The sequence below is a fragment of the Babylonia areolata genome, chromosome 25, assembly GCF_041734735.1.
Source record: "Babylonia areolata isolate BAREFJ2019XMU chromosome 25, ASM4173473v1, whole genome shotgun sequence".
Classification (NCBI taxonomy): Eukaryota; Metazoa; Mollusca; class Gastropoda; order Neogastropoda; family Buccinidae; genus Babylonia; species Babylonia areolata.
In genome coordinates, this window is record NC_134900.1 from 32,697,370 (window position 1) to 32,709,533 (window position 12,164).

The following is a 12,164-nucleotide window of genomic DNA, read 5'->3' on the forward strand; positions in this document are numbered from 1 at the left end:
CTCACTGGTAACTGGTCACTATAGATCACGTAACGTCAGTTTAACCGTTTCTCTATGACGTAAAGCACTCTGTGAACGACCCCGGCGGGGTGGAGCCTATAAACAACAGAACGGGGTATTACCAGGCCTGAAAGGAGAGAGAGAGAGAGAGAGAGAGAGAGAGATCGAAACTTTTTTATTGGGGGAAAAGGAATAGGCACTTATCGTCCTGTTTTCATCCTACCCTCGTAAAGACAACGTATAAACTAATCTAGGATTAGAATCTAGGACGACAGAATAATGAAAACAACAAACCACCCTGGGAATAAAAAAAAAAGGAGAGAGAAAGAGAGCTTTATCAACGAGGGTTGAACATAAACCTTTGTGGCTTTTTTTATGTTGCCGTCGAGGAGATTGGGGCGGGGGCGAGTGGGAGGGGATGGGTGTGTGTGTGTGCGAGCGCGCGTGTGTGTGGGGGGAGATAAGGGGAAAGAGACAAAGGGGAAAGAGAGAGAGAGAGAGAGAGAGAGAGAGAGAGAGAGAGAGGAGCACAACATGGCAGACGATCGATGTGAGGGGAATGACAGATGACAGGGGAGAAGGGACTCCCCTCCGGTCCGTTCTGTCAATATGGATCACCGGACTCCCCTGGTCCAGTCTGCAGCTCTCGTCAGTACGCTCGTCTCTTTCTCGCTGCCAGCAAGGTTTCTGTGGGTGTGGTTATGTTATTTCTGAGGCATAATCACGAAGTGTGATTGTGCTGTTTCACTCGCGTAATCATGAAAGTCAGCGCGCAGACACACACAAACGTAAACACACACACGCTCATGTATTCAAGACACTGAAACACACACACACGCACGCACACACACACACACGCGCGCGCGCGCGCGCGCGCACACACACACACACACATACACACAGAGCTTGTATTTAATAGTAAACCAATGAGAACAACATTCAAAACAACCCCCCTCTAGCCTTGCTTCTTCAATCCCCCCTCACCCCCCTAAAAAAAGAAACTTGGATAAAAAACAAAAAAACAAAAAACAAAAGCGAATCACTACAGACACGTACACCAGCACACAACACGAGAAGAGGACGACAGAATAATAAAAACAACAAACCTCCCGGGGAATAAAAAGAGGAGAAAAGAGAGGGGATCAAACAGCAGGAGAAAATGACAGGAGAAAAAGGGAGAGAAGACAGCGTATCAAAGATGTAGAGAGAGACAGAGAGAGACACAGACACAGACAGACAGACAGTCAGAAACACAGACAGACAGGGGGGGAGGAAGGGAAGAATGACAAGGGCCCAGGAAAGGCTTAGTCTGCTGACAAGGAACACAAAATGACCACCCCCGGCATCAAGATTTGGACAGCTGCCACAGACAGTGGACAATGAGAAGGGCGTGTGGAAAAAGTAAAGCAATTACGCACTTGGCAACAGGGAAAAGATAAAAAGCACCCCCACCTGTCTACCCCCATCCTCTATCCTCCAGCTTCCCGAATGAAATGGGGGTGATGGCGATGAGTGATTTGAATCGAGTATTCCCATCCTCTACCACCCCCCCCCACGCCCCCCGCCCCAACTTACCGAGTGAAATAGGGGGATGGGTGTGAGGGATTTTAACCGTGTATTCCCATCCTCTACCACCACCCCCCCACGCCCCCCGCCCCAACTTACCGAGTGAAATAGGGCGATGGGTGTGAGGGATTTTAACCGTGTATTCCCATCCTCTAACCACACCCCCTCACCTACACACACACCCCGCCCCAACTTACCGAGTGAAATAGGGGGATGGGTGTGAGGGATTTTAACCGTGTATTTATTCCCATCCCCTAACCACCCCCCCCCTCACCTACACACACACCCCGCCCCAACTTACCGAGTGAAATAGGGGGATGGGTGTGAGGGATTTTAACCGTGTATTCCCATCCTTCCCCCCCGTCCCAACTTACCGAGTGAAACAGGGGGGTGGGAGGGATTTGAATCGTGTATTCCCATCCTCTTCCACCCCCAACCCCTCCCCTCCCCGCCCAAGCGTACCGAGTGAAATAGGGGGACGGGTGGGATATGAACCGTCTATTCCCATCCTCTACCCTCCAGCCCCCCCACCCCAGTCTCCCCTCCCCCCTGTCCACAATTTCTCGAATGAAATGAGGGATGGGGATGAGGAATTTGAACTGTGAATCCCCATCCTCTATCCCCCTCCCCGCCCCCCCCCCTCCCCCTCCACGAATGAAATGGGTGACTGGGGTGAAGGATTTGAATTGTGTATTTCGTTGGGTACGTGCGCCCACACTGCAAAGTAGGGGTACTAGGACAAGTGAAGTATGTAAGCCAATTGGCTTCAGGAACGCTTGAGGTTAAGGCATTAACAATGACGTGGCCTACACCTACAAGTTTGTCCAGTTCAGGTCTTGCTTTCTGTGAATTTAACAGTATGTTTCAAAAACTTCATTTCATATCCATTTCTTGAAATTTACCAGTGACTTTCATTCGGTGCAGAAGAAAAAAACAGTTTCGATTACAGTTATTCGTATGCTGGTAAAATGGTGATGGTTTTCATATTGTGTAAACAGTCTTTCGATTACAGTTATTCATATGATGGTAAAATAGTGATGGTTTTCATATTGTGTAGTTTCGTTTTTGTTTTCTTGGTACGGAATGGTATTCGTGGTCGGCTAAGCGTTTACGAACACGAAGCAACGAATTCGTTTTGGACATATTGATTAAATTTCACTTTTTGGGCACCAGCCCTTTACATGATTCGCCCCACGGTGAGTCTTCTATCTTTCTTCCTTTCTTTTTCTTTTCTTTTCCTTCCTTCTGTCTGTCTTTCTGTCTCTCTTTCTTTAGTTGTTTTCTTTCTCTGTGTGGGGCCTCCAACCTCCAATTTTTCCCACTTTTTTTTCTTTTCTTGTTTTTTCCTTTCTTTTTTAGGGTCCTCCATCCTCCTATTTCCCCCCTTTTTTGGTTTTTTTGTTTGTTTATTCATTCATTTATCTTCTTTTTTTCTTTTTTCCTTTTTTTGACGATCACATGTAACGTTGCCATTTGTATTCACGGAACAAGCACGTTTGTGAGGATGGATTTTCTAGTGTTTCTGTTCTGACGACCCGAGGGGGAGGTGGCGAAAAAGGCATGGCACAGGCAATCGATATAGAGGGCCGTGACTACATAGGATTGCTCTTTCGGATTGATGAACGCTGCGATCACGCCCGATACGACGATTTCCAGATCACAGGGGCGAAACTAGGTCACGCATACATTTCTTTGCATTGGCTTTCTCATTGCTTGATTATTTATTTATTATTTATTTATTTATTTTGATTTAAATTTGATTTTAAAAAATCTATTTATTGATTAATTGATTGATTGATTATTCTTTAAATTTATTCATTTACTACGCAGCTGTGGTGTAGCGAATATGTATCAGCCCGCACGCATTGGCACCTACTTGACAGAGAAACCGTGGAAGAATCTCTGACGACCACACTACCAACTCAAGACGTGAGTTTCACAACTGCACTTGACACGGAGCCAGCCAGCCAACTTAAGCTGGTATCCCCCGATGAATTACTAAAGATAAGTGAATAAAGGCGTGGTGGATGCGCCAGGCAGTTAGCATAATTCATCCCCTCTAGAAGCGTGCGTGCACTCATGCACACACGAACACGCAGACACGCACACACGTGTATTTGCACACGTACACGCGCAAACACACACACACACACACACAGATACACGCGCGCGTGCACCTACACATAAACACGCGCGCGCGCGCGCGCACGCATTTACGTTGACTGACTGGCGTCGTGTCGCGTGCAGTGGGGCACTAGAACACCTCATTACTTCTTTGCTGCGTCCTTGACGACTGGGCGAAATGGATGCCCTCTTGTCGGCTTGAAAAATCTGCATGTTGTTTTCATTTCCAGCTGATGGTGCTGTACAGTCAGGGATTCATGCAAAAAGTTATGGAAAGTAAAGACTAATTTCCCTTCTTTCCGGTCCCATTATCTATGCTTTTTTCCTTTCTCATCGATTACCATATACGTTGAAGAACAAGCGAACACACACAAACACACACACACACACACACACACACACACACACACACACACACACACGCACACACACATACACACACTGTCTCTCTCTCACGGAGAGAGAGGGGTGGTGCTGGTGGATACAAAGACAGGAGGAATAGAAAACTTCCAAGAGGAATTGTCGACAGTTTCTTAAGAGAGAGAGAGGACACACAGCACAAAGGGTCAGAGTGGCACATCACTGCAGAAAGACAGCTGGTGTTTACTCCAGTGTTGCTAAGCACACACCCCCGGAGTGTCAGAGCGGTTCAGTCAGTCAAGCGAACATCTCAAGCGTTGGGGAAAACATGCACAGGCGAACAGCAGGCGGAGACCGACTTAAAAAGGCGACAGATAAAGAGAGAGAGAGAGAGAGAGAGAGAGAGAGAGAACATTCCTGGACGCAGAACTAACGGAATGTCGTGCAAGAAAAGGGGGTAAAAAAAAGAAAAGAAAAAAAGAAAGAAAGAAAAGAAATCGATACAAAAGGGAACAGTTCTGGGCCCAGCTCGGGATTCCAGTCTTCGTGGGCTGCAACTCCCACGTTCACTCGTATGTACACTGAGGGCTTTTACGTGTATGACCTTTTACCCCGCCATGTAGGCAGCCATGCTCCGTTTTCGGGATGGGATCCTGGTCATTAGTTAAAGATCCGAAGGATGGGGTTCTGGTCATTAGTTAAAGATCCGAGGGGATGAGATTCAGGTCATTAGTTAAAGATCCGAGATATCAACAGGGCAGTGGTCGGTGGAGGCTGGGCGTTTTGAAATGTTAGAGATCTTGGAGACAAACACATGAACAACAGAACAAGCAGTAGGGTCTTGGACCGTGAATGGTGTGTAACTTCCTATTAGAGAATAGATAACGTAAAACTGTTATTGTCACTGATTAATATTATGTGTTTATTTGTTTGTCAGCCTCTTTATTTTTCAAATGTGTATTTGTTTACTTACTTATTTATCTATTCATTCATTCATGTTTTATGTTGTTTTATTTTCTCGCCTCCTCGGTAGATTTATTGTTTTGTCAGAATTGTGTTGGCAAAACAATAGCACTAATTACTTTCAGTAAATAATGGTGGTGATTGTAGATATTTCCTTGAAAGACAAAGACGATAACCATCAACAGTAAATTACACACGTTTTTAAATCCACATATAATCAGTGATCAGTTCATTGTTAATCGGACTTAAATGACTGTTTGCGTGTCGGAACCAAAGAACTCTCCCTGCGGAATTGCGATGGAGCGATGGTCCGAGATCGCGCAGAATATTGATTCGTCTCTTGCCGGAGCAGTCTTGAGAATACCACTGCCGAGAGGGAAAGACAAAATCTCTTTTGTTTGAGAGTTAGACGAGGGACACTTTTTTCCCTTACTACCAGGAGGAAAAAAAGAAATGGAGGGTGTGTTTTTGAGGGCGGAGATTGGGGGGAGTTAGATGGGGAAAAGGTTGAAAGGTGGTTGTTTTGTGGGGAGGTATTGTGTGGGTGTGGGGTATGCTTGCGGGGTATTGACTAGAGTGCTACAACAGTACGTTATGTGGGCTTGATTGATAGCATAGCGTGATGTTGTGATAGGAGAGGAAAAGTCACACAGTCCGGGTGATATGTCTAGTTGGCAGGTTATCGATCACCGTTCTTGTGCTGTGGGAGAAAAATAAAGGAGAAGCTTGCCGTTTTAGTTTTGTCTTATCTCTCACTGTTATTACATTACATTTTCACCATGTCTTCGCATTTTTTTTCTCGTTCCAATTTTATACTGTTTATTTTCAACGTGAAGACACTCACATCCCATCTCCACTATGTGTTCTCTCGTACTGTTTCACCTCATCGTCTTTATTTTTTTCTTCCTATTTCCCCTTCTGATTATTTTCCTTCACATGGAAGTCACCTCTTGCCTTGTCCCTATTTTTCTTGTTCCGAGTTCCCGGTCTGCAATCCCCTCGTTCACTCTTGCCTGCAAATGGGCTTTTCATATATCACCTTTTTTTCTTCCCTTTTTTTTATTTTTTATTTTTTTTACCCCATTTCGGTAGACAAATTCCAAAATTCCATTTTGGTTGATGTGCGTGCTGGGTATGTTCGTATTTCAACAACTCATCGAACATTTTCATGGAGAACGGCATTTCTATTATGATTATTTCATTTCAATTTTCATTTTCTTTTTACATGTTCGATCTGTGTGCATGAACAAAATGGAGTAAGGCAGGAGCAGGTTTTACATTTATCGATTTGGAAGCTGGGAAAATAACTCATCCGGCATAAGATTTAACTTCGAACCCAGGAGATTCGAACGCTTTAGCTACCCGGCGATCACGTCCATCGTCCCTGCCCCCACCCCTATTTTGTTTTACGTCATCATCATATTCTGATGCTGTCTCTTTGCATTTTCATCTTATTGATAATTGTCATCCGCCGTCTTTTCTAATTCACTGCACCAAACTCGTACCCATGCCTTTCTCTTCACATGTGTGGAAGCTGTGTTGGTTCTGCAGGACTGATCGGGCATTCGGTGTATGAACAGAGGTCCGTGTACTGCAGCTGCTGGGTACTAAACGAGCCAGCAAATGCGAAGTCAGGGACCCATGTTTGTTACGTGTGGTCAGAGCGTTGGGTAACGCTGCTGGTCAGGCATCTGCTTAGGAGATGTAGTGTAGCATATATGGATTTGTCCGATTGCAGTGACGCTTCCTTCAGAAACTGAAACTGAAACGGTTGGAGCAGATCAGCGCCAAATCCGATGTCACAAGAACAATAAGAGACGTTTGAAGGCAAGTAAATCAAACGTACCGTTCTGAGTGTGAAATTTTTGCGTTCGCATTATTTTTTCAGGAAGTCAGCTGTTAGATTTTGAAGTGAGTGATTTTAATACACAGAAGCAGTTTCGTAATGCTATTGCCTTGGGGAAAGTTACAAGAGGGAGAATGATTTTTTTCGGGTTCAACGCGCACATTTACACATGTTTTGGGTTGGGGGAGGGGGGCGTCTAATACAAACATTTTGGGTAGACATTCAACAAAACACACAGACGTACACACAGACACAGATGCACACACAGACGCGCGCGCGCACACACACACACACACACACGAAGGAGGGACAAAAAGTCTGCTTCTCTGTCTTCGCTTTTTACTGAGCATTGACCCTTCACGGAACATCTTCCACACGACGTCATGTTTACAATACAGATCTTCAGCGGTTCCCCTGGAGGAGGGGAGAAAAACAAAACAAAACAAACAAACCACAAGAACAACAAAAACCGCCCACCAACTGACGGCTCTGTGTATACAACAGAACTCGCCCTGTTGAAAAATTCGGAATCACAGAGACGTACATGTTAGTACACAGATGTATGAGTGGAACAAAGAGCTAAGGTTCTGGCTCTGAAAATAGCTTCGCGCTCTTCGCGAAAAGATTGCCTGCTTTTGGGAATCGCTGTCTGCTGTTCGTCGGGCTGTTGCTGGTCGATACATTAATCATTCACCCTTCCCCCGACCTTGACTGCACAGCGTCTGATATGAATACGGATCACGGTCCGATTCATCATCTCTTCACTCAGCAAGGTTCGCCATTCTGCTGTTTTTCCCCATTGATCACCAAGCGTATCTTTGTGATCCGTGAACTGTATACACCAAGGAGAGATCACTAATGCATTAGTCTGGCCTGGATCCATCGCCGTGCTGGTGGTTAGCGGAACGAAGTGGCTGACTGATTTGACAAAGACGGCGTGAAGACATATGTGATTGGCTAAGAATGGTTTACATATCACACTTATTAAAAAAAAAAATCTTTATCTCCTCTTTTGATCAGAGACGGAGAGACCGGTTTAGCGTAAAAAAAAAGAGTATAACAAGAAGAGTGGAATGATGAATCAGAACATCAATTCTGTTAAATTTACCGTATTCAGACTTAATCGTCACCACCCCCTTTACGTTTCTGGGAAAACAAACGAACAAACAAACAAAACATTAACAAAAAAGAATTCCTGGAGAAGAGACCATGCTTACACGAAGCGCATTGGTAATTCTTTTCACACCAGTGTCATTTGGAAGATAAAGATTCTTTATGGTGTGTTGTGGACATGTGATGAATCCATAACTTGTTCGCGTCCACAATGAGCAGTAATGGCCATTCTTATTTGCGAAAGGCATTTATATGTTACAGATGTTTCAGTAACGGCACATTTTAATATTGCACATATTTCCGATTGGTCCGTTTGATCGAAGTTTAATCCCAGTGTGGCAGGTCGGGATGTTTGATGAACAATTCAAACAGTTGTTAATTCTTTTTAGTGTGAATTCCTTTTCAAGTTTTTGAAACGGTTCCTCATGCATTCATAACTGAAAGGGGCCTCGACAGTGCATTACGGCTTTTACATGAATTGAATTACTTTTTAACAGTCTGTCCAGTTCAAACCGAAAACTTCTTATTCCGTAGCGTCTGGTGTTTTCCATCCCCATGCACCCGTAATTTTCTTCTGCCCCTCCCTCGTTCTCTCTCTCTCTCTCTCTCTCTCTCACACACACACACACACACACACACACACACACACACACACACACACACTCACACATACACACTCACTCACTCACACACACACACACACACACACACACACACACACACACACACACACACACACACACACATACACACTCTATCTCTCCCCCCCCCCGCCCCCTCACCATCCCTCACACACACACTACGCACACACAGAGACACAGACACACACACACACACACACACACACACACACACACACACACACACACACACACACACAGAGTAAGGAAGATGAAAATTGAGGGAGAGGAGTATGGGGATGAGGAAAAGGATGATTTCAGGGTGTGGATGGGGGCGGGAGGTGGTGGGGTTGGGTTCTCCCCAAAACCATTAACACATTATGACGCTCACTCGTCAGACGATCGATAGTCCTCGCTCTGGCGATACATGCAACACAACCACCACACTTCCGACACATTACAGTAGTGCGAATAGACGATGGGAGATTACGAAGATCTCTTCGATCACATGACCGGCCCATGGACTGCCGGGAAGGCTGGAGACTGCAGGCCCATTAAAGGAATCGACGTTTTGACGCCAGCCGTCGATCGTCTGTGGAAGTGGGGCAACAAGCCATTGACCGCTTCCTGTGGATGTCGACGTTTGTACTGGTACAGTCCTCCCCTCTGTAATACCTCCACCAAACACCCCTTCCCTCCTGATGGGTACCGTGGTACTTACTGGTACTGACTGGTTTGGATTGTTTTGCCATGTTTATGGTTCTACAGGTACGTGTACATGTATTTCTTCTGCGGAAGAAACCTTCATGGTTCAACGGAGAGGAAGGCGGTTGCAGCAGAGCACTGCGGAGTGCTGAGGGCAGGATGAGGTACATAGGACATCCTGGTCATCCACTGCATCCGTTTCCATCTCCAGTCGTCTTGACCTCGTCTTGCCACTGGATACAGACGGTCTCGGACAAGAGAGTGAGGTCGACGGTGCGCAACTCCTCCTCACTATAAACAAAGTCATTGCGCAAGTCATCAGTCATCCTCCGTCAGCGACTTCCCTTTTGCTGATGACTGCGCTCTCAACGCTGCCTCCGAAGCTGACATGCAACACAGCGTCGACAAGTTCTCTGCTGCCTGTGACAACTTTGGCCTCACAATCAGCACAAAGAAGACTGAGGTGATGCACCAGCCAGCTCCAGGAAAGCCTTACGTTGAACCAAACATCTTCATCAACGGGCAACGACTGAACGCGGTGGACAAGTTCACATACCTGGGCAGTACACTCTCTCGCATAGTTGTCATCGACGACGAGGTGAATGCCAGACTCGCTAAAGCCAGCGCTGCCTTCGGCAGACTCCATAAGAACGTTTGGAACAGGAGAGGCATCACCCTGGAGACGAAGCTCAAAGTATACAAGGTCATAGTTATCACCACACTGCTCTATGGATGTGAATCATGGACGGTCTACAAACGCCACGCCAAAAAGCTGAACCACTTCCACACCACCAGCCTCAGAAAACTTCTCGGCATAAAGTGGCAAGAGAAGATCCCTGACACAGAGGTGCTCACTCGTGCAAACTTGCCCAGCATCTACACCATCTTGATGCAGGCCCAGCTGCGCTGGGCAGGCCATGTAGTTCGCATGCCAGACCACCGGCTCCCTAAGAAACTGCCGTACTGCCCATGGAGGCCAAAAGAAGCGCTTCAAAGACACTCTGAAAGCTTCTCTGAAGGCCATCAACATCAGCCACGACACATGGGAGCTGAATGCAATGGACAGACCAAAGTGGCGTTCAGCTGTCCACAAAGGCACCAATTCCTGTGAGGCCAACAGAATCGCTGCAGCAGAGCAACGCAGACAGGCCAGGAAAAGCAGGGCCAGCAAGTCCCCGACAGCCGCCACCATCCCCTGTCCACACTGCGTCAGAACCTTCCGGGCGCGAATTGGCCTGACCAGTCATCTGCGCACTCACAGAGCCCAACCCACCCACCCCCAGGATGACTAGATGGTCCTCGTCGATCCCGACGGACGAACCACACATGTATTAGTAAGTGCGTTTGATTGGTACCGTGTCACTGCGCATAGCCAGACGGCAGAATATTGTTTCTAAAATTGCCACTAGAATTTTTTTCCTTTTCTTCACCACAGTGCTGTTGTTGTTGTTGTTGGTGGTGGTGGTGTTGTCATTATTATTATCAGTCCCTGAAAAGGGCAAAGCATTATATTTGCCGTGTCTGTACTGGACCAGTGTTCACGTGGATACTTCGATCAAGCTCTAATTTGGCACGTTGATCTGCTTCGATATCTTTTCGGTTTCCAGTGGATTCGGAACAGTTTATTGAACTCTTTGCAGTACTGCAGCCGACGATAGATCAGAAAAGCCACCGTAAGCTTTGTTGGTAATGCTGTATGAGCTATACGGCTCGGAATGGCAGCCATTGGCTGAGCTGAACACTTGCTGTAAGTGCACGTGCTTTCTGTGCGTTATCTTCTTTGTTTTATTCTTCTAATTCCTTCATATTCAGTTCTGTCAAACTCGACCGTTCAGTGTGCAGTGCTTGTGTTAGGAATTCAGGAGAAAAGCAGTTGGGATGAGTTTCTCACAAATGTGACCATTTATAATTTCAAAGAAGTTGAGTCGTGACAGTATATACCCGCAAGTTATCCGAAGTCTGTACCTGCTGGCCGGTTGTTCGTGTTTGTCATGCTGGGCTATTTAAATGCGTGCATTTATTCGTGGATTGGCTTACAGAACAACTTGATTATTTTTGTGATTGACAGATCACACACGCTGTCTGACAAACAAGGACGTAAACACAGTCACTCACACACACACACACACACACACACACACGCACCACAGAAAGAGGTGGGGGGAGGGGAGGGGGGGATGCCTATTTAGGTGCGTCTAAACAAAGCCTTCCACAGCTGGCATTCCACCAACCCCACGGGTTTAACAATGGGTTGCACTTTTTTAATTGGCCGCGCTGCTCCCAGGCACTGGATCGATCACACAAGGCATTCCTGAAATAGCCGTTTTACCCTCACCCCCTTACCCTCCCCATCCCAACCGGCCGAATAATAGAACATATTTGGGTAATATACATGCAGAGTTCACCACAAGCGAAACTTTATTTAAAAAAAAAAAAAAAAAAAAAACATATGTCGTGACATGTGAGTGGCATCCTTTCCATCACTCACACACTGTTCATTTCGGTCGTTGCGTGTACAACCCCGTACACATTGATTCCATGACTGGTCCTGTGTCAGCAGTCCAAATGGATCTTCGGTGTGTATTACTGTGAAGATCCCCATTCTGAAAAGAAAACCCCCAGACAGTTTGTGGTTTGTGCCGAGGGTGTTCATTACTCCTGTGTCATACCTGCTGTTCAAATTGCATCGCTGAATTGCATTCTGTAGTTGCTGTTTCAGGAAATGTTTAATCAACATTACAGGGGGAATGTTTATATTACATTCCAGGAGTAGCCTTCTTGATGCCAACCAATAACAATAATCGGAGTCAGATTCTGACATTCCACATAAGTGGAAACAAACGAGCTATGTCCTCCACCAATGCCGA

The 12,164-nt window shown here is 46.1% G+C and overlaps 1 protein-coding gene across 3 annotated transcripts in view; it reads left to right on the forward strand.

Annotated features, from left to right (window-relative positions):
* The window catches only part of LOC143299455 (universal stress protein YxiE-like), a 69,360-nt gene that overhangs the window by 28,292 nt on the left and 28,904 nt on the right, over window positions 1-12,164 (forward strand). The window contains exon 1 of one of the 3 annotated variants that reach the window (XM_076612666.1): window positions 9,259-9,360. The exons of the other annotated variants lie outside the window; for them this stretch is intronic. Within the exon in view, the coding sequence (XP_076468781.1) occupies window positions 9,294-9,360 (67 nt within the window). The 5' untranslated portion in view covers window positions 9,259-9,293. Of the gene's footprint in view, window positions 1-9,258; window positions 9,361-12,164 lie in introns of those variants that run through there. 3 annotated transcript variants of the gene reach the window in all.